The 23,429-nt window shown below is 41.6% G+C and overlaps 1 protein-coding gene and 1 long non-coding RNA gene across 3 annotated transcripts in view; one reads left to right on the forward strand and one right to left on the reverse strand.

Moving 5' to 3' along the window:
- LOC311150356 overlaps window positions 1-23,429 on the reverse strand; it is a 684,587-nt gene that overhangs the window by 573,824 nt on the left and 87,334 nt on the right. The gene's annotated exons all lie outside the window — the stretch shown is intronic.
- Window positions 16,732-23,429, forward strand: part of LOC311150353 (5'-nucleotidase domain-containing protein 2-like) — a 30,612-nt gene continuing 23,914 nt past the window's right edge. Inside the window, exon 1 of the mRNA XM_084187761.1 lies at window positions 16,732-17,258. Coding sequence (XP_084043887.1) covers window positions 16,892-17,258 — 367 coding nt within the window. The 5' untranslated portion in view covers window positions 16,732-16,891. The remainder of the gene's footprint in view (window positions 17,259-23,429) is intronic.

Raw genomic sequence — 23,429 nt, forward strand, 5'->3', positions numbered from 1 at the left:
CAAAGAGCTGTCAAAGGACACCAGAAACAAAATTGTAGACCTGCACCAGGCTGGGAAGACTGAATCTGCAATAGGTAAGCAGCTTGGTTTGAAGAAATCAACTGTGGGAGCAATTATTAGGAAATGGAAGACATACAAGACCACTGATAATCTCCCTTGATCTGGGGCTCCACGCAAGATCTCACCCCGTGGGGTCAAAATGATCACAAGAACGGTGAGCAAAAATCCCGAACCACACAGGGGGACCTAGTGAATGACCTGCAGAGAGCTGGGACCAAAGTAACAAAGCCTACCATCAGTAACACACTACGCCGCCAGGGACTAAAATCCTGCAGTGCCAGACGTGTCCCCCTGCTTAAGCCAGTACATGTCCAGGCCCGTCTGAAGTTTGCTAGAGTGCATTTGGATGATCCAGAAGAGGATTGGGAGAATGTCATATGAAACCAAAATATAACTTTTTGGTAAAAACTCAACTCGTCGTGTTTGGAGGACAAAGAATGCTGAGTTGCATCCAAAGAACACCATACCTACTGTGAAGCATTGGGGTGGAAACATCATGCTTGGGGGCTGTTTTTCTGCAAATGGACCAGGACGACTGATCCGTGTAAAGGAAAGAATGAATGGGGCCATGTATCGTGAGATTTTTAGTGAAAACCTCCTTCCATCAGCAAGGGCATTGAAGATGAAACGTGGCTGGGTCTTTCAGCATGACAATGATCCCAAACACACTGCCCGGGCAACGAATGAGTGGCTTCGTAAGAAGCATTTCAAGGTCCTGGAGTGGCCTAGCCAGTCTCCAGATCTCAACCCCATAGAAAATCTTTGGAGGGAGTTGAAAGTCTGTGTTGCCCAGCGACAGCCGCAAAACATCACTGCTCTAGAGGAGATCTGCATGGAAGAATGGGCCAAAATACCAGCAACAGTGTGTGAAAACCTTGTGAAGACTTACAGAAAACGTTTGACCTGTGTCATTGCCAACAAAGGGTATATAACAAAGTATTGAGAAACTTTTGTTATTGACCAAATACTTATTTTACACCATAATTTGCAAATAAATTCATAAAAAATCCTACAATGTGATTTTCTGGATTTTTTCCCTCATTTTGTCTGTCATAGTTGACGTGTACCTATGATGAAAATTACAGGCCTCTCTCATCTTTTTAAGTGGGAGAACTTGCACAATTGGTGGCTGACTAAATAATTTTTTCCCCCACTGTATGTATATGTATGTGTGTGTGTGTATATATATATATATATATATATACACAGTGGGGAGAACAAGTATTTGATACACTGCCGATTTTGCAGGTTTTCCTACTTACAAAGCATGTAGAGGTCTGTAATTTTTATCATAGGTACACTTCAACTGTAAGAGATGGCATATTAAACAAAAATCCAGAAAATCACATTGTATGATTTTTAAATAATTAATTTGCATTTTATTGCATGACATAAGTATTTGATCACCTACCAACCAGTAAGAATTCCGGCTCTCACAGACCTGTTCGTTTTTCTTTAAGAAACCCTCCTGTTCTCCACTCATTACCTGTATTAACTGCACCTGTTTGAACTCGTTACCTGTATAAAAGACACCTGTCCACACACTCAATCAACAGACTCCAACCTCTCCACAATGGCCAAGACCAGAGAGCTGTGTAAGGACATCAGGGATTAAATTGTAGACCTGCACAAGGCTGGGATGGGCTACAGGACAATAGGCAAGCAGCTTGGTGAGAAGGCAACAACTGTTGGCGCAATTATTCGAAAATGGAAGAAATTCAAGATGACGGTCAATCACCCTCGGTCTGGGGCTCCATGCAAGATTTCACCTCGTGGGGCATCAATGATCATGAGGAAGGTGAGGGATCAGCCCAGAACTACATGGCAGGACCTGGTCAATGACCTGAAGAGAGCTGGGACCACAGTCTCAAAGAAAACCATTAGTAACACACTACGCCGTCATGGATTAAAATCCTGCAGCGCACGCAAGGTCCCCCTGCTCAAGCCAGCGCATGTCCATGCGCGTATGAAGTTTGCCAATGACCATCTGGATGATCCAGAGGAGAAATGGGAGAAGGTCATGTGGTCTGATGAGACAAAAATAGAGCTTTTTGGTCTAAACTCCACTCGCCGTGTTTGGAGGAAGAAGAAGGATGAGTAGAACCCCAAGAACACCATCCCAACCATGAAGCATGGAGGTGGAAACATCATTCTTTGGGGATGCTTTTCTGCAAAGGGGACAAGATGACTGCACCGTATTGAGGGGAGGATGGATGGGGCCATGTATCGCGAGATATTTGTTTTAGATTCCGTCTTTCACAGTTGAAGTGTACCTATGATAAAAATTACAGACCTCTACATGCTTTGTAAGTAGGAAAACCTGCAAAATCGGCAGTGTATCAAATACTTGTTCTACCCACTGTATATATATATATATATATATATATATATATATATATATATATATATATATAGCTCTGGAAAAATGTAAGAGACCACTGCAAATATATAAGTTTCTCTGGTTTTACTATTTATACATGGCATAAAGTCACCCAACATCAATGTGAAAGACTGGTGGAGAGCATGCCAAGATGCATGAAAGCTGTGATTGAAAATCAGGGTTATTCCACCAAATATTGATTTCTGAACTCTTCCTAAGTTAAAACATTAGTATTTTGTTGTTTAAAAATGAACATGCACTTATTTTCTTTGCATTATTCGAGGTCTGACAACACTGCATCTTTTTTGATCTTTTGACCAGTTGTCATTTTCTGCAAATAAATGCTCTAAATGACAATATAACTATTTGGAATTTGGGAGAACTGTTGTCAGTAGTTTATAGAATAAAACAAAAAAACATTTTTTACCCAAACACATACCTACAGTGAGGGAAAAAAGTATTTGATCCCCTGCTGATTTTGTACATTTGCCCACTGACAAAGACATGATGAGTCTATAATTTTAATGGTAGGTTTATTTGAACAGTGAGAGACAGAATAACAACAAAATAATGACCATCCATCTTCCTCTTGATCACATTCCAGAAGTTTTCAATGGGGTTCAGGTCTGGAGATTGGGCTGGCCATGACAGGGTCTTGATCTGGTGGTCCTCCATCCACACCTTGATTGACCTGGCTGTGTGGCATGGTGTATTGTCCTGCTGGAAAAACCAATCCTCAGAGTTGGGGAACAATGTCAGAGCAAAAGGAAGCACGTTTTCTTCCAGGACAACCTTGTACGTGGCTTGATTCATGCGTCCTTCACAAAGACAAATCTGCCCGATTCCAGCCTTGCTGAAGTACCCCCAGATCATCACTGATCCTCCACCAAATTTCACAGTGGGTGCGAGACACTGTGGCTTATAGGCCTCTCCAGGTCTCCGTCTAACCATTAGACGACCAGGTGTTGGGCAAAGCTGAAAATTGGACTCATCAGAGAAGATGACCTTACTCCAGTCCTCTACGGTCCAATCCTTATGGTCTTTTGCAAACCTCAGCCTGGCTCTTCTTTGCTTCTCATTGCTGAAGGGCTTTTTTCTAGCTTTGCACGACTTCAGCCCTGCCCCTAGGAGCCTGTTTCGAACCGTCCTCGCCATGCACTTCACCCCAGCTGACGTTTGCCATTCTTTTTGTAGGTCACTTGATGTCATCATACGGTTGTTGAGTGACATTCTAATGAGTTGGCGGTCATGCCGGTCAGTAGAGAGTCGTTCTCGCCCTCTGCCGGTCTGTAGCTTTGTTGTCCCCAATGTCTGCTGCTTGACCTTGTTCTTATGAACCGCCGTTGTCGTATATGAAGATTATGACTTTGTTAATGTTTTTAATTGGAACCTGAAAGGATGTTTATTTAGCAGAAAGAGAGCCGGTTTTAGTGTGACACCCCGGATAGGACAGAGAAGTCTGTGTGTTGTAGACAGGGGATTGGACAGTAGAGGGAGCCACTCATATCTTGGGAAGATTATATATACTGGGTAAAAACGACGAAGAGGTTAGAGCGGCCATTGCAATCTGGGACGCCGTTCTCCGGTTGATCTTGACACCTGTAACCTCATGCTGAAATCTTGTGATATGAATAAAACTTATGATCAAAGGTTCAGTATGAGCGGACTCCTTTGTTACAGCAATGACTAGCAACATTTTACTCGACACTACAGAATGGCGTCACGAAAAGGGACGGTCTGCGTCTCTTCAGTGTTATATTCATGAGCAAGGACGTGACTCTCGCTCAAGGCGCCGGCATAAGGTGAGATTTCTCACGGTCTTGTGTGCGTTTCGTTCGTCTGGTTATGGGTATGTGCCCTGGGGAGAGGTACCGTGTAAAGGAACGATGTGTGCCTTGTGTTGCTTTATTGCTGAGAACTGGGGGTCTGGCTAATCATTATAAATTTGGTTGCACTGGTAGACAGCGCAAAAGAGGGGAGAGAGAGCCTATAGGGTGTCTATAGAGAGATTTTGCTTGAATAACAGTTCAAGAACAATCGATTGAGAGAGGAATAAGGAATGCCTAGGCAGATGTGTATGTAACTTAGAGCCGCTGTAAATCATGGAAAAGCCCTGGTAGACAGGCGACCTATTAAAGGTGGGCCAGAAAATCCTGAAACGCGTTAGATGTGTTTTAGGTGAGTCCGATGGGCTGGAGACCGTGGTATATTGATGATGTATGTTGCCCCTCAGCTGGCGGTTGACGAACGGCTTGTTTGATGCAATCTCTCGTGTCGATTCCACAGATCTCGTGGTAGCATAAATTTAGCTAACAAATTGAATTTTACGGTACAGCGTAGGGAGAAATGCTAACGTGGCCTGCTAATTATGCTTCATGCTACATGCTAATGCTAAATGCTAATCATGCTACATGCCAATTTTGGATGCGGGTTATGATTAATATTTCTTCCTTGGTGGTCCATAGGAATGGGACGAGCCATCAGAAATGTGTTTAGTTAGCTTGGGCTTGGTGCCTGGTGTCTTGTGAACTGTTAAGTGTTATTGTTTGTCTATAAGGGGTAAAAGAGAGGAGCTATAGCGGAATGCTAACGTTCTGTTGTCTGGAGCTGCTTCCATGGTGAAATCGTATGGTTAAATGTAATGCGCATGCGTTTGATTTTACGGCACTAAAACTACAACACGAGGGATTTTACTAAAACTACAACACGGGGGATTTTGGGTAAATCGGTCATACTTCTGTTACACTGCAAGGGAGCATATGCTTCTGACACAGACGAAGGAACAAAGAGGAGAGATTTGAACATGAATGGAATCTTCTAGTTGTTACATCGGCTGTTGGTTAAAGATTAAACTGTTTTTGTGACCTATTGAATTGATAAATGAGAGAGAGATGTTGACGGATTAAAAATAAAAATAATTAAATAAATAAATAAAATAAAAATGTTATTGAGCGAGCTATTTATTCCTGAGTTAATTCTTAGAGCGAATGTGAGTGGAGGAATATTGAATGCTGGAAATAACTCAGTGAGTGTATAAACTTTAAATGCTTGTCTGTCCTTTTTGTTCCCTTGTCATATGAGAGGAGGATAGGACGAGAGGAGAGAGAGAGAGAAAGAGAGAAGATGCTGACGTATACATCACGTGACAAGGGGAGGATCGAGTCAAAAGGTTTTGGTGCTGTTCTGTTTACAAAATCTTCCCCTACAGGATATTTGATGTTTTGACAATTTCACAGAGGCTTGGCAAAATACTGATTCATTAAAAATTGCATTTTGGAGTTTCTGTGCATGAGTGGGTTGATTAGAGTACTGACATTATTCTGTAAAATTAAAATAATTGGGTGCTTATAAAGCAAGGGGGTTTATGGGTATTGTAGTCTGAAGTTGACTACTTGCATTTACTTTCCTGATGGGATGTGGTAAGATAGCCACTAATTGATAAATTGGTAAAATAGGATATAGAAATAAAAATGGTTTTTGATTATTCATCATTTTTTAATTGATTTTCTTAATTGATTATTTTAATTAAACATATTTTTTTGAATAAATTTGTTTTATAGAATTTTTTAATATTCATATTTTTGTTGATTGATTTAATTGATTTTGTTGATTGATTTTTTGTTGTTTAGTTTATATTAATATTTAAAGGGGGGAAGCCATAGGCTATATAGTCTAAAATAAAATAATTCACAATAAAGGAATATAAAAGAGTTGTTACAATGGGGAAAAAACGACATCAAGGCTATGAAGGTAATTACACCTGTTGATATAGTACAAAATAGTAATCCTTTAACTAAAGTATTGCTAGGTTATCCGGCAAATGAAACAAAAGTTGGCCTGACATTGAACAAACCATAGCTAGTAGAGGGAATCTTAACCCTGACGTCATCAACATAATGAAAGTGCTTCTGTCAATTCATAAAGCAGATCAAAAGAAGGGAAAAAAGGGAACTACGTAAAGAAAAGAGACAGAGAACTGGGTGTTCTTAAGTTGTCCTTCATTCTCAAACAAAAACTGATAAAAGATTCAAGCGATAAGAAAAACAAAGGTATAGAGAAAATACTAAAGGAAGAGAAGGCGACAGAAAAACTAATGGCAGAAGTTAGTACACCTTTCTCACATACGGATTCAGCAAAAAGACCCCCACCTTATGAGAAGGAAGTAGAGCTTAGGGATGTTTATCCTCAGCTTCCAGTGATCATCCAGGAGGGTGATTATTGCATCAGAGATGAAGATGAACGAATAATAGATAGAGGACAAGCAGAAACGACAATAAAAATGAATCCAAAACTCCAGAAGTAAGAAAAACCGAGATGTCTGGAAACTAAGAGAAGAAATAGTTCGGAAAGATGAAGATAAAGATGAAGATACAGAAGAGAAGAAAAACTGCTGAGAAAAGGATCCCAAGAATTGGAGGAGAAGAATACATTGAGGCCAAGGAAAGGCCAATAGTAAGAAGATGATGGAAGATGATATTTCGAGGACAGAACTTAGAATATAACCTTTTGAAGAATACTGATATGTCAACAACAAGAAAGAACAGGACGAAGAAACTCTCAGAAAACTCAATCAAATACAACTGGTGGAGAAGAAGAAGGAGAAGAAACAAGCTTTGGTTATGAAGAATCAGAGTGAACCAAATCAACAATCACTGCTACAGCTTCAACTGAACAATGTCAAATGCAATTGTACCAGCCACCAAGGGCGGTACCAGTTGTTTCATATCCACAGCCAGTTTCTGGACAGACACAGAATTGGAGAGGAAGAGGATGAGAAGGCTTAGAAGGAGGAGGAAGGTTTCAGCCACACTTCCAGCAACTTTCAGAAGAGTGTTATAATTGTGGACAGGTTGGTCACTTTACCTGTGATTGCAATGCGTCAGGAGGAAACAACAGAGGAAATTTCTGAGGAAGATAAAGGAGCAAGTGAAGATCACCTGTTCTCCAGGTGAACCCTTAAAGGAGCAAGGATTCTAGAGTGCCTAGAAGATCCGAAGGGGGGTGTCAGCTGATAGCACCGATTAGGGAGAGGAAGAAAATATCCAACAATTGAAGTGAAAATAAAAAGGACTATGAGAAGTGATGGTGAATAGTGGAAAAGCTTTTATCTGTGTTGAGCCTAAAGAGGTTAAACATCTCACTATGTAAAATTAACTAATTAGGATAGGGATTTGAGGTAGTAAAACAGCTAATTACTCTTAAGGAACCAATTGAGCTCTGCTATAAAAATCAAAGAGAAATTAAAATAGACATACTAATATTAGAACATATACCTATTGCATTGTTGGGAAGAGATGCATGGTGTAAATTGAACTGTACAATAAGAGGTACACTAGACGGCTGTCTGGTAGAAGATTTTAAAAGAGTAGGGTTTTTGGGAATCTATTAGACTGCCTATTAGACAATCTGTCTGAAGAATAAAGTTAAAAGGGGTGATTTATTCTGGGTTACATTCCTACACCAAGAGATTTCAAACTAGGCTAAAAGATGTTTAGTCGTTTGCCAAGTCTGTGTGTGAAGAAGTCAGAAGCAGGTGGGGACTTCCCAATCACATATTCTTAACATTAGTGGTAAAGGATTTTGTGAATAAATCAGTGGAAAAGGTTTTTAAAGGTTAGGAGAAAAGATTAGATTAAAAAAGTTAGGAGAACTAGGGTTGAAGGAACTCTAAGACAGTAAGCTAAGTTTCAAAGTTAGTAGTAAGAGAGAGAGAACATTGGTGAAGGACATTTTAGAGTTTAGTGGGAAGATAGATATGGTAGGAGTTTAGATCTGTTAGGAGCAGATGCATTGAGTCATATGTCATAGGTCATATGATTGAGTGTAGTCTGGCCCAGGAGTGTGAAGGTGAACGGAAAGGCTCTGGAGCAACGAACAGCCCTTGCTGTCTCTGCCAGGCCGGTTCCCCTCTCTCCACTGGGGTTCTCTGCCTCTAACCCTGTTACAGGGGCTGAGTCACTGGCTTGCTGGTGCTCTTTCATGCCGTCCCTAGGAGGGGTGCGTCACTTGAGTGGGTTGAGTTACTGACGTGATCTTCCTGTCTGGGTTGGCGCCCCCCCTTGGTTTGTGCTGTGGTAGAGACCTCTGTGGGCTATACTCGGCCTTGTCTCAGGATTGTAAGTTGGTGGTTGAGGATATCCCTCTAGTGGTGCGGGGGCTGTGCTTTGGCAGAGTGGGTGGGGTTATATCCTTCCTGTTTGGCCCTGTCCGGGGGTTTCTTCGGATGGGGCCACAGTGTCTCCGGACCGCTCCTGTCTCAGCCTCCAGTATTTATGCTGCAGTAGTTTATGTGTCGGGGGGCTGGGGTTAGTTGGTTATACCTGGAGTACTTCTCCTGTCTTATCCAGTGTCCTGTGTGAATTTAAGTATGCTCTCTCTAATTCTCTCGTTCTCTCTTTCTCTCTGAGAACCTGAGCCCTAGGACCATACGTCAGGACTACCGGGCATGCTGACACCTTGCTGTCCCCAGTCCGCCTGGCCTTGCTGCTATTCCAGTTTCAACTGTTCTGCCTGCGGTTACGAAACCCCTACCTGTCCCAGACCTGCTGTTTTCAACTCTTAATGATCGGCTATGAAAAGCCAACTGAGAGACCTGAGCCCTAGGACCATACGTCGGGACTACCGGCCGTGGTGACTCCTTGCTGTCCCCAGTCCGCCTGGCCTTGCTGCTATTCCAGTTTCAACTGTTCTGCCTGCGGTTATGGAACCCCTACCTGTCCCAGACCTGCTGTTTTCAACTCTTAATGATCGGCTATGAAAAGCCAACTGAGATTTATTCCTGATTATTATTTGACCATGCTTGTCACTTATGAACATTTTTGAACATCTTGGCATGGTTCTGTTATAATCTCCACCCGGCACAGCCAGAAGAGGACTGGCCACCCCTCATAGCCTGGTTCCTCTCTAGGTTTCTTCCTAGGTTTTGGCCTTTCTAGGGAGTTTTTCCTAGCCACCGTGCTTCTACACCTGCATTACTAGCTGTTTGGGGTTTTAGGCTGGGTTTCTGTACAGCACTTCGAGATATTAGCTGATGTACGAAGGGCTATATAAAATAAAATTGATTGATTGATTGAGAAAGTATGCGTTGCTGAATGATAAGAGAAGATTAGGGAGAATATGTGTGTACTTATCTAGTGCAAGCATTAAAATTTGTTCCGGTTAAGAATTATTGGTTAAAAGGCTATGTAATTCGTAAAGTGACGCTTATAATGGAAGATTTGAAGTCTGTTGAAGCTTCCACAGTCACCGAAGGAGTTCAGGAGAAGTATATTACAGTAGCCACTCCAACAGTAAATAATACACAGAGGATATCGGTAGCTTTCCCACTAGAAGTAGTTAAGGGTGTTAATACATCAACTAAATCATCTACTTTAATGGTAACTTTGAAAGGGATTAATGGTACGACGGCAATAACAAATGTAGGAAGTATGACACAGACACAAACAACAACTTTTCTGAAATGATACGGATGGAGAGTGCTGTCAATGGTAGTAAGGATAGGGTTAAAATAGGAGAGCAGATGGTGGTAGAGAAGAATATAGATTCATCTGAAATAGTGAAGGATACTATCATGGAGGTACAGGATGAGTTCTTTGATTTTAATGACAGACAAGGAGAGGTATTTGATCAGTACCGCTCGTTAGGGAAGAGAGAAACTAAATGGAAGGCATATGGGTTTGATTCTTCTGTTGTGAAAATTAAAGATGGATGGGCAGGTAGGAATCTTTGGTTCCAGCAGCTAGCTCATTCTGTAAGATCAGTGAGGAATCTTGAGGGTCCATGTCTGTTGAGAATTCCAGCACCAGACACGTGGGGTTACATTTTAGAGACGGTCGCTCAGCCTCTATCGAGTATGTGTCAGTCTTATGCTTTGTCATGGCTATTGTATCAGCAACAATCAGTAACAGATAAAATAATGTCGTTGTCAAAACATTTGTTTAAGCCTAGGTTTAAGTGTTCTTGGTTAAATGAATTACCCTATGTGAATTTGTTAGATGGGAAGGAAAATCAGGTAACAGCGAACCCTGAAGCATTGGAGGTGAAAGCAGTGAGGGCTAAAAGTTGTTTTTGTTCTAATAAAACATATGATGTAAGGGGTATGTTTATGGGAATATCAGATTGTGATGATTATATGATGACTTTGGGTAAGCATGACCTTAAGGGTAGTAATGAGAAATATAATGTTACTTTGTATGTTCCAGTTAGTAAGAAGAGCAGGACTTTGATGGTGAAAGATTAGCTTTTATAATAATAATAATATGCCATTTAGCAGACGCTTTTATCCAAAGCGACTTACAGTCATGCGTGCATACATTTTTGTGTATGGGTGGTCCCGGGGATCGAACCCACTACCTTGGCGTTACAAGCGCCGTGCTCTACCAGCTGAGCTTTTGCATGACAATGTGACTATTGGGAATTTTAGAGATATTTGGAGGGTTTGTGGTGATAAAGCGTATATATTCTTACCCTATGGATGGACAGGATGTTGTTACATGTCAACGTTGAAGCTTCCATATGAGGCTTTTACCATTAAAAGAGGGGTAGCACCGGACACAGATAAATCTGAATCTAGGTTTGGAAATAGGGTGAAAAGAGACATGGCGACATTTCATAGTCTTGAAGCCTATCATTGGAGGATAAGTCTAAGAGAGAAGGGGGGACTTTTTCCATGGTATGGTATAACATTTTTGGCAGATCATATTGATAATATTAGTTATACTTTGATTCCAGATTGTTCAGATAATATCACTGGGGTTATAGATGCATTGAAGAATATAAGGGATGCATTTGGTAGATCTGAAGGAGCTGGATGGTCAGTGAAGTCTTGGTTGCAAGATTAGTTAGGCCCAGTGGGAACAGTGATGGTTCAGATTTTAGTTGCAGCTCTGATAGCGCTTCGTGTGATATTTTTCTTTTGTAATTTGTTACTGACCTTTGAGAAAGCTATGATATTGAGATAGGTTGGAGTTGTGATGCCTGGAGACAACACTCAGATGCTGTTGTTGACTGTTCCTGATCTGGATGAAGAGGGACAAGTGGGACTGGATGGAGTATTGATGGATAAATATCCTTTTTGATTATTTGATCATTTTTCAATTTTTTTTCAATATTAGTGTGATTTTAGTATGATGTTATGAATCAAAGGGGGGAAATAGGATAATGTGATTCATACATCATTTATATATAATTTTTATATTCTTAGTTGATATTGATGTTTAATTTGAAAGTGTTGTTTTGCAAAAGATACTGTTTGGTCTTTTCTTTTCTTCCAGAAGCATTTGGGGGAATATATAGAGATTGAAATACTCAAATACTCAAGGACAATATGAAGGGACAATATGAAAGGAGAATGACTGGAGGAGATGGAACAAGGAAGGTGTGGAAAGGTTCCCATTCCATCATCGAAGATGCATTGGAAGTCGAGACTACGGAGGAGATGAAGTGTAGTGGACTACATTCCAGTGTCTGCAATGAAATATAGACATATTTGCATGTGTAATACATAATGTGTGTCATATTCTTAGGTATTAATTTTTGTAGAATGATATTTGATGATTATTGGATACATGTGGGGATCTTAGATGTTTTTGTTTATTTCGTGAATGCTTAGGGACAGGGAGTCTAGGCAGGGATAGAGATCCACTGTAGGGTCCGATGGGTCGACCAGCCTGAGAGTGGACATTTTTTGGATAGTATTTTGTTTGCAGGGGCTTACATGTGTATTTAATTGCATCATAGTTTCAAATGCATTGATAAAGATTTATGAATTCATCGGGAGTACCTAGGTGGTTGCCTGGGGCAGAGGGACCGTGAGAGAATTTTACTGTCTTGATTGATGGATGGATATTTGGAACGAAGGCTGCCAGACAGGTTTTTCGCTCTCTCACACTCCATAAAGATTTGTTCATATTTCATAGTAATGTATTCACACTTCATAAAGATTTGTTCATATTTCATAGAAAGGTATTTACACTCTAGAGAAAAATGTTTTTGGTTTAATGTTAAAGATACTCAATAAGATAAATTGTTACTTGTCATAATCCTATTCTGTTTGTTTTCGAGACTTTTTAGTCTCGAAGGGGGGAATGTCGTATATGAAGATTATGACTTTGTTAATGTTTTTAAGTGGAACCTGAAAGGATGTTTATTTAGCAGAAAGAGAGCCGGTTTTAGTGTGACACCCCGGATAGGACAGAGAAGTATGTGTGTTGTAGACAGGGGATTGGACAGTAGAGGGAGCCACCCATATCTTGGGAAGATTATATATACTGGGTAAAAACGACGAAGAGGTTAGAGCGGCCATTGCAATCTGGGACGCCGTTCTCCGGGTGATCTTGACACCTGTAACCTCATGCTGAAATCTTGTGATATGAATAAAACTTATGATCAAAGGTTCAGTATGAGCGGACTCCTTTGTTACAGCAATGACTAGCAACATTTTACTCGACACTACACCGTCTTTGAAATTTTAAGGATGGAAGCAACCTGACGCTCACTCTATCCCTCTGCCAGTAAAGCCAGAATTGAACCCCTCTTTTCCTCACTCAAAACTTTCCTTTTCAACTCTTTTGGCATGGTCAATAGTTATTTTTTGATTAATATTACTGTTGAGGTACTATTAGCACTGTTTTTGCCATCCAGCTGGTCCTATTGCAAGAGGATAGTGATGACTACAGCAGAGGTTTTTATACTTTTCCTTGTTAAATAACATTTGGTTCAGGTGATCATCTAATCAGTACCTATTTCAGTAGAATGAGGTGTGCCTATGTTGGAATTCAACAGACACTGGAATGAAATGGCTGTCATACATGTAGAGATGCTGATTTAAGAAACATTTGCAGTGGTCTCTTAATTTTTTTCAGAGCTGTATATATTTGCGGGAAAAAACATATGGGGGATTGGATGTGATGCAGACAATTACATTGATGGAAGTTACTTTTTTCCCCCACTGTAGATTGTATTTAGTCAGCCACCAATTGTGCAAGTTCTCCCACTTAAAAAGATGAGAGAGGCCTGTAATTTTCATCATAGGTACACGTCAACTATGACAGACAAATTGAGATTTTTCTTCTCCAGAAAATCACATTGTAGGATTTTTAATGAATTTATTTGCAAATTATGGTAGAAAATAAGTATTTGGTCACCTACAAACAAGCAAGATTTCTGTCTCTCACAGACCTGTAACTTCTTCTTTAAGAGGCTCCTCTGTCCTCCACTCGTTACCTGTATTAATGGCACCTGTTTGAACTTGTTATCAGTATAAAAGACACCTGTCCACAACCTCAAACAGTCACACTCCAAACTCCACTATGGCCAAGACCAAAGAGCTGTCAAAGGACACCAGAAACAACATTGTAGACCTGCACCAGGCTGGGAAGACTGAATCTGCAATAGGTAAGCAGCTTGGTTTGAAGAAATCAACTGTGGGAGCAATTATTAGGAAATGGAAGACATACAAGACCACTGATAATCTCCCTCGATCTGGGGCTCTACGCAAGATCTCACCCCGTGGGGTCAAAATGATCACAAGAACGGTGAGCAAAAATCCCAGAACCACACGGGGGGACCTAGTGAATGACCTGCAGAGAGCTGGGACCAAAGTAACAAAGCCTACCATCAGTAACACACTACGCCGCCAGGGACTAAAATCCTGCAGTGCCAGATGTGTCCCCCTGCTTAAGCCAGTACATGTCCAGGCCCGTCTGAAGTTTGCTAGAGTGCATTTAGATGATCCAGAAGAGGATTGGGAGAATGTCATATGGTCAGATGAAACCAAAATAGAACTTTTTGGTAAAAACTCAACTTGTCGTGTTTGGAGGACAAAGAATGCTGAGTTGCATCCAAAGAACACCATACCTACTGTGAAGCGTGGGGGTGGAAACATCATGCTTTGGGGCTGTTTTTCTGCAAAGGGACCAGGACGACTGATCCGTGTAAAGGAAAGAATGAATGGGGCCATGTATCGTGAGATTTTGAGTGAAAACCTCCTTCCATCAGCAAGGGCATTGAAGATGAAACGTGGCTGGGTCTTTCAGCATGACAATGATCCCAAACACACCGCCCGGGCAACGAAGGAGTGGCTTCGTAAGAAGCATTTCAAGGTCCTGGAGTGGCCTAGCCAGTCTCCAGATCTCAACCCCATAGAAAATCTTTGGAGGGAGTTGAAAGTCTGTGTTGCCCAGCGACAGCCCCAAAACATCACTGCTCTAGAGGAGATCTGCATGGAGGAATGGGCCAAAATACCAGCAACAGTGTGTGAAAACCTTGTGAAGACTTACAGAAAACGTTTGACCTGTGTCATTGCCAACAAAGGGTATATAACAAAGTATTGAGAAACTTTTGTTATTGACCAAATACTTATTTTCCACCATAATTTGCAAATAAATTCATTAAAAATCCTACAATGTGATTATCTGGATTTTTTTTCTTCTCATTTTGTCTGTCATAGTTGATGTGTACCTATGATGAAAATCACAGGCCTCTCTCATCTTTTTAAGTGGGAGAACTTGCACAATTGGTGGCTGACTAAATACTTTTTACCCCAATGTATCTGCAATATTAAAGCTGATCTACCCCCTAAAAAATGGGGGGAAATGACCCAAAAAATATATAAAAAATAGGTGTATATGCCTCTTCTCAGTATGGAATAACTTGAATTCAGATTATATAAAAACTTTTGTGTTTTACATTTAACATTTTAGTCATTTAGCAGACGCTTTTATCCAGAGAGACTTACAGTTAGTGAGTGCATACATTTTCATACTGGCCCCCCATGGGAAACGAACCCACAACCTTGGTGTTGCAAGGGCCATGCTCTACCAACTGAGTGAATAGTGAATTCAGCAGTGTGGTAAAGGGCCTGCAAAAACATCAACTTGATAGTTTTATTATGTTTGTGTGAACATTTACATTTACTAGTGATGGGGACAGATATGGAAAATCCATCAGATAATGACAGGCTCACCATTTAGTCTTTTTAACTACCATTTAATCCAATAGCAAAAATACAAGATACACATTTCCAAACTGTTCTTTTTGAAGTGCTGAATAGGAGCAATAGTAGATGGTAAATATAATTTTCCATACAGTATTTCACTATAACTTCACATGCACACATTTTTATTATAATTTGCATCCAATGGAAGGTTGTGAGCATGTTGAGAAAGATCCTCAAAAACTTCTACAGCTGCACCATCAAGAGTATCCTGACCGGTTGCATCACTGCCTGGTATAGCAACTGCTCGGCATCTGACCGTAAGATACTACAGAGGGTAGTGCGTACGGCCCTGTACATCACTGGGGCCAAGCTTCCTGCCATCCAGGACCTCTATACTAGGCGGTACCGGAGTGCCAAGTCTAGGTCCAAAAGGCTCCTTAACAGCTTCTACCCCAAGCCATGAGACTGCTGAACAATTAATCAAATGGCAACCCCCCCCCCCCCCCCCCCTTTTTTTTACACAGCTGCTACTCTCTGTTTATTATATATGCATAGTCACGTTACCCCTACCTACATGTACATATTACCTCAATTACCTCGACTAACCTGTACCCCTGCACATTGACTCCGTATTGGTACCCCCTGTGTATAGCCTCGTTATTGTTTTTTTATTGTGTTACTTTTTTAAACTTTAGTTTATTTAGTAAATCTTTTTTTAACTCTTATTTTCTTAAAACTGCATTGTTGGTTAAGGGCTTGTAAGTAAGCATTTCACGGTAAGGTCTACACCTGTTGTATTCGGCGCATGTGACAAATACAATTTGATTTGATTTGATTTACTTGTTCACTTATCTCATTGACTTCTCAAACCCTGGCCTGGTCTGCTTGGTCTGTTTTGCAAGAGATTATTGATGTCTGCAATGTTGTGCCTCCGTGTTTAGAAACTCCGCGTCAACACTCCATCTTAACTCCTCCTTCACATTTACTGGATTGGTTGAATGGTGCAGAAGAGCACCTCCCCCGACAGTAAAAAAAATATAAAAATCCTCAAGACCAGAATGTGGGGGATCTAGTTTCAGGCGTTTATTTTATGCCTGGGGCATGTTCAGCAGGAAGCAACGTTTTGGAAAGTTCAGATATAAATATGCTATGTTGAACAAACATGCCTCTCTGTTGAATAAGGAATAATGTAGGCTATATTGATGTAATTTAAATCTGCAACATCAATAACGTTTTTCAAAAGAATGTGTCCCTGGCTACATTGGTTAAGTTGTTTACATGCGAATCTGCCCTCTCATTGGCTAGAATGTTCCCGCCTGTTCCCGCCTCCTTTGCGGATATTTATTCCCTTTGTTAGAGCATTGAGACCGTCTCAGTATATAGATAGCATACTCTTCGTTGTTACGCTGTTTTTCTTGTGCATCTGACTCAGTGGCTACTATATCAACTGTCGCCTACATCTTGGTTTGAATGAGATAGCGTTCTGAAGATACTCTGATAAATGCCAGGTAGTAATGTCCTGTCAAAAAATAAGAACGTTTAGCCATGCCTTATTGCAGAAAAGTAAGTCAGCTTCGCTTTGCAAAGTTTTAAAAACGTCTGTTGCGTATTGTGGTAACGTGGCATCTAGAGGTCCGACCACCCAAATAGGAAAATGCTGCGAAGATGGTCAAAGTTGTGGATCAAATTCAGGTATCCAGCCTGCAGGGTCCCCAGCCATCCCAACTTCTTCATCACCCGCAAATCACAGACAAGTCGCGGGCAAGAAACGTAAGGAGGTGTCGCAGACATTGTCTGAAAGGGCATTCACTACAGCACCCAAGATTGACTCCAAGACTTACCTTTGGTCCAGGTATAATGAGATGAAACGACTTGTGCACGGTAAGATGTTTTTATGTAATGTTTAAAGCTTGCCTAAAATGTAATATTAGCCAGCAGATCTGACCCGCTTGCTTACAGCTGCACTAGGGTTAGACAGCATTCCTGTTTATAGCCTATTAATACACCACAGAGCTGGTGTAAGATATCGCTCAGAAAATGTGCTTCAATCTAGGGATAAGAAATGCGTTGTACTCGGAATTGTCCTGTTATCCCAACTGTTACACTTAGGAGATTGAACAACTGCTGTTTTTTCCAGAAACCTGTACTTTTTGTCCTCATACTAGGTAGCAGAAGGCACAGCAGCCATTTTGGAATGGCAGTGTTAGCCAAACAGTTCGTCAGGTTTGCTAGGTCTAGCAAAAATGTGTAGCCCAATGACTACTCAAAACCCGACCACAAGGCCTGAAAAGTAGGCCAAATTTGTTTTTCTGCAGCAAGAGAGGAGTTGCCATATTTAGCCAATATACACTTTCTCCATAAGGTTATGAGGGAATTGAGAAGGAATCTCGACTTAACTTCTAACGACCCTAAGAAGCAAAATTCGGTTTTCCATCCAAATAATAATTATTGAGAGCTAATGTGACTAATTAAATAATTTGAATATGTTGCAAGAGAAAAGATAATTCACCCTTTTTAAACTTAAAAAAATGAATGTTATGCTGTTATGCTATTTTCTGGCATTTGTGCCGTTATTATGTGCCAGCTGTTAAGACTACAAACTGTTATAAATGGCCTATTTGGGAGATTGACTTGTCTTTTCAATAGGCATAGGCTAGGCCTACTGACCAAAACCTGGGTTTATGATTGTAATTCAACTGTGCCATGGTTTGGTTAGCTAGATGCAGGTAGCCTATAGCCCCTGATAGGCCTACATCTAATTTCAAATAGCATTCACAGAAGCCTAGGCAGCTTGCTTAGTTCAAATTGACAGACTAATTTATTCAACATGAATAGCGAGGAGATTTCATGGTAGAAGTGCTTCCGTTGCCCAATAGCCTGCTGGAATAGGCTACTGAGGATCGGGTTGCACTCCCGAGTGGCGCAGTGGTCTAAGGCACTGCATCGCAGTGCTAGCTGTGCCACTAGAGATCCTGGTTCGAGTCCAGGCTCTGTCGCAGCCGGCCGCGACCGGGAGACCCATGTGCGGTGCACAATTGGTCCAGCGTCGTCCAAGGTAGGGGAGGGTTTGGCCGGCAGGGATGTGGGTTCATTTCCCACGGGGGGCCAGTATGACATTTTTTAAATTTATTTTTTAAATCCCTTTTATGCATTCACTAACTGTAAGTCGCTCTGGATAAGAGCGTCTGCTAAATGACTAAAATGTAAATGTAATTTCAATCACTTAATCAAATATTAATAATATGGATATAAACTGATCTGACTGGCTGTTACCTTCAATCTAATGCATTCTAACAACAGCTGATCGGCAATTGCGATAGAACTGTAACCATGATCACAATTGATAACTTCCAATTTCATTAACTAGACTACCCATTGCATGATAACACAAGGCTACAACAACAATAAACTGAAGTTATAGGCAATTTATTAAATCTGTTTGCCAGCTCAAGGTAGGCAACACAAATGGCACAAATTGATTTGCAATGGCTCCAGTGATATCGTCATTTCAATATATTTATTTTATAAAATGGGAGGCTACAGTAGCTTACATAGGCATAGAAGTGGATGGCCAACAGATGCAAATGTATCATTCTCCACATTTAATGTCAGTTTCATTGTGGACTTTTCCCGATAACAGAAGCACGCAAGGGAGTTCCATAACTTCCATTTCAAATTTCCACTAGCGCAGTGCTCAAGATCCTTGTTCGGGCAGGTTTCGGCGTTCGTCACCGGCTTACTAGCAGCTGCTGATCCATTTATCATCACTCCACTTGTCTTGTCTAATTCATCACACACTCCTGGTCCTTATCCCCAATTAGTCAATAAGTGTTCCCTCTGCTTCCTTGTCTGTGTGGGTGATTGTTTGTAGTGAGCTGTGTGTAGCTCGGTTGAGCTACCCTTACCTTGTTGTTGCCAGGGTAGATATTTCCCCTGTGCCTGAGTTTTGTTGTCGCATGCTTGCGCAACTGTTTATCGACGGAATAAACTCTTTCGATGCATATTACTCTCCTGCGCCTGACTCCTTCTATCACACGCATCACAGAATCACCCACCCGCTATCGAGTCAGCGGGAGAAGAGCGCATGCCTGGAGTCGTGGCACGGGTCCAGGAGCACTCCACGATGCTGGCCAGCTTGGGGGAAGCGATGGATCGGGTTCTTCAGGTCGTCCAACACCTGGAGAGGAGCAGACCCGATCTGTCGAGACCAGCTGGCCAACCGGATCCAGCCACCTACACCCCAGCACCAGAAGGGATCCAGATATCCCGACCACGGGCGTTTGAGGGGACAGCGGCGCTGTGCCAGGGATTCCTCCTCCAATTGGAGCTTTACTTCGTCAGCATCAGGCCGGCACCATCGGAGCGGGAGAAGGTGTCCGTCCTTGTTTCCTGTCTCTGTGGGAAAGCCCTGGAGTGGGCCAACATGGTGTGGAACGAAGAAGGAGCTGCATTGGAGGACTACAGGGAGTTCGCTCGCCTCTTTCGGGCGGTATTCGACCACCCGCCCGAGGGTCGAGAGGCGGGTGATCGACTGGTCCACCTGAGGCAGGGGACGAGGACCGTGCAGGACTTTGCGTTGGAGTTTCGTACGCTGGCAGCGGGGTCCGGGTAGAACGAGCGGGCCCTGATCGACCATTTCCGGTGCCATCTGCGGAAGGACGTCCGACGGGAGCTAGCCTGCCGGGACATCATGTTGTCCTTCGATAAACTGGTGGACATGGCCATTCGGTTGGACAACCTGCTGGCAGCCAGAGGACGTCCTGGTAGGGGTCTGCCGGCCGAGTGACAGTGACAGTGCCACTCTGGTGGCACGAAGGGACAATCCACCACACGTCGTAGTCAACGTTCTTTTGGGCCTGGAGGCGGCAGGCAGGGCACTCACGCATCACCCCAGGTATCGAACACCCACACTCGTTCAGAGCCCTCTGCTGCGCACTGTAAAATACTCGTCTCCTTTCCTGAGCACATGGATGTTCCCCAGTGTAAGGCGCTAGTCGATTCAGGCGCAGCAGTTGTTCATTCTTCTCGGTGTAACAGTTGGGGTAATGGGACAATTCGGAGTACAACACATTTCTCATCCCTGGATTGAGGTACATTTTCCGAGTCATACCTCGCACCGGCTTCGTGGGGTCTTAATATACACAGGAATGCTGTCTGATCCTAGTGCAGCTGTAAGCAAATAAAATCAGGGTTGATTGGAACATCATTTGTTCAAAAGACATCACTGTATCTTTGTACTTCCTGAAGAAGGCCATACTGCCAAACATGTCATTAAAAAAAAAACATTTCTTCCAAATGAAAATGTCATATAAATATGAACAGTGTCTTGGTCCTCCTTGCTTTTTAAAATCCAATTGCCCACTTTTACCAAAGAGCACCTTCTATTTACAAAGACCTATTGTGTAACCAAGCAGTGCTTTCCTTCCTTTTTTTCTAGGCTACTTGCCTAAAATATGTATGTTTTTTTTGCCAACTGAAAGTGGATTGTTTAGCAACAAAACCGATGAGTGCAACCTTGGAGCAGAACAGGCTGGGTTTGCGTAGAATCAAAGGATTGTTGCCAACATGTCAACTATATTGAACAAAAATATAAACGCGACATGTAAAGTGTTGGTCCCATATTTCATGAGCTAAAATAAAAGATCCCAGAAATGTTCCATATGCACAAAAAGCTTATTTCTCACATTATGTGCACAAATTTGTTTACATCCCTGTTAGTGAGCATTTTTCCTTTGCCAAGATAATCCATCCGCTTGACAGGTGTGGCATATCAAGAAGCTGATTAAACAGCACGATCATTACACAGGTGCACCTTGTGCTGGGGACAATAAACGACCACTCTAAAATGTGCAGTATTGTCACAACACAATCCCACAGATGTCTCAAGTTTTGAGGGAGCATGAACTTGGCATGCTGACTGCAGGAATGTCCACCAGAGCTGTTGCCAGATAATTGAATGTTAATTTCTCTAACATAAGCCGCATCCAACATCGTTTTAGAGAATTTGGCAGTACGTCCAACCAGCCTCACAACCGCAGACCACGTGTAACCACGCCAGCCCAGGACCTCCACATCTGGCTTCTTCAACTGTGGGATGGTCTGAGACGAGGCACCGCGACAGCTGATGAAACTGTGGGTTTGCACAACCAAAGAATTGATGCACAAACTGTCAGAAACCGGCTCAGGGAATCTCATCTGCGTGCTCGTCGTCCTCACCAGGATCCTGACCTGACTGCAGTTTGGCGTCGTAACCGACTTCAGTGGGCAAATGCTCACCTTCGATGGCCACAGGCACACTGGAGAAGTGTGCTCTTCATGGATGAATCCAGGTTTCAACTGTACTGGGTAATATCCAGCAACTTTGCACAGCCATTGAAGAGGAGTGGGACAACATTCCACAGGCCACAATCAACAGCCTGATCAACTCTATGCGAAGGAGATGTGTTGTGCTGCATGAGGCAAATGGTGGTCACACCAGATACTGACTGGTGTTCTGATCCACTCCCCTACCTTTTTTTAAGGTATCTGTGACCAACAGATGCATATCTTTATTCCTAGTCATGTGAAATCCATAGAGTAGGGCCTCATTTATTTATTTCAATTGACTGATTTCCTTAAATGAACTGTAACTCAGTAAAATCTATTAAATTGTTGTGTTTATATTTTTGTTCGATCTATATTTCCTCTAAATCTTTATTGGAAAACATAAAGAAATGTGCACAATGAGCACTTTTTGTCTCTCAAATACATCGTTACAGTTGTTGGTTTGCTAGCTAGCGAATTTTAGACAAAGGTAAAATTAGTTTTATATTGGATATTCTGTGGATATTCAGTTTTCTCTCATCAATAGCTATTAAACAAAGCGTGCCATGACTATGAACATGATATATCCTAAATCAGAGGAGGATGGAGAAAAATCCATAGCTTTTTTTGTTGTTGAAGTTTAGAGGGGAAAAAATTATTCCGTCTTTCAATCTTCAATAGCTATTAAACAAAGCGTGCCATGACAGTGAAAATGATGTATTCTGAATTGGGAGGATGCAGAAAAGTCAGCGTATTTTCAAACATAATGTGTTTGGAAAGTATTCAGACCCCTTGACTTTTTCAAAATTTTGTTACGTTACAGCCTTATTCTAAAATTGATTAAATAATTTTTTCCCCTCATCAATCTACACACAATACCCCATAATGACAAAGCAAAAACAGGTTTTTTGAAATGTTTGCAGCTGTAAGCAAGAGGATCTGGTGGCTAATATATAAATAAATGAAATCAGGGTTGTTCAAAAGACATCACTGTATCTTTGTACTTCCTGAAGAAGGCCATGCTGCCAAAGGTGTGAGGGGAAAAAAGTGTTCCATTTGAAAATGTCATACAAATATGAAGATTGTGTTTATGATCCTCCTTGCTTTTTAAAATCCAATGATCCCCTGTTACCAAAGAACACCTTCTATTTACAAAGACCTGTTGTGTAACCTAGCAGCGCTTTCCTTCCTTCTTTTTTCTAGGCTACTTGTCTAAAATATGTAAGTTTTTTTGCCAACTGAAAGTGTATAGATGGGTGGGTTGTTTAGCAACAAAACCGATGCATGTGCAACCTTGGAAAAGAACAAGCGGGGTTTGCGTAGAATCAAAGGATTGTTGCCAACATGTAAACTATACTGAACAAAAATATAAACACAACATGTAAAGTGTTGGTCCCATGTTTCATGAGCTAAAATAAAAGATCCCAGAAATATTATATACGCACAAAAAGCTTATTTATCAAATGTTGTGCATTTTTTATTTGCCAAGATAATCCATATGCTTAACAGGTGTGGCATATCAGGAAAGCTGATTTAAACAGCATGATCATTACACAGGTGCACCTTGTGCTGGGGACAATAAATGGTCATTCTAAAATGTGCAGTTTTGTCACAACACAATGCCACAGATGTCTCAAGTTTTGAGGGAGCGTGAAATTGGCATGCAGGAATGTCCACCAGAGCTGTTGCCAGAGTATTGAATGTTCATTTCCCTACTATAAGCCGCCTCCAACGTCGTTTTAGAGAATT

The sequence above is a fragment of the Coregonus lavaretus genome (genome assembly GCF_964263955.1).
Source record: "Coregonus lavaretus genome assembly, chromosome: 22".
Classification (NCBI taxonomy): domain Eukaryota; kingdom Metazoa; phylum Chordata; class Actinopteri; order Salmoniformes; family Salmonidae; genus Coregonus; species Coregonus lavaretus.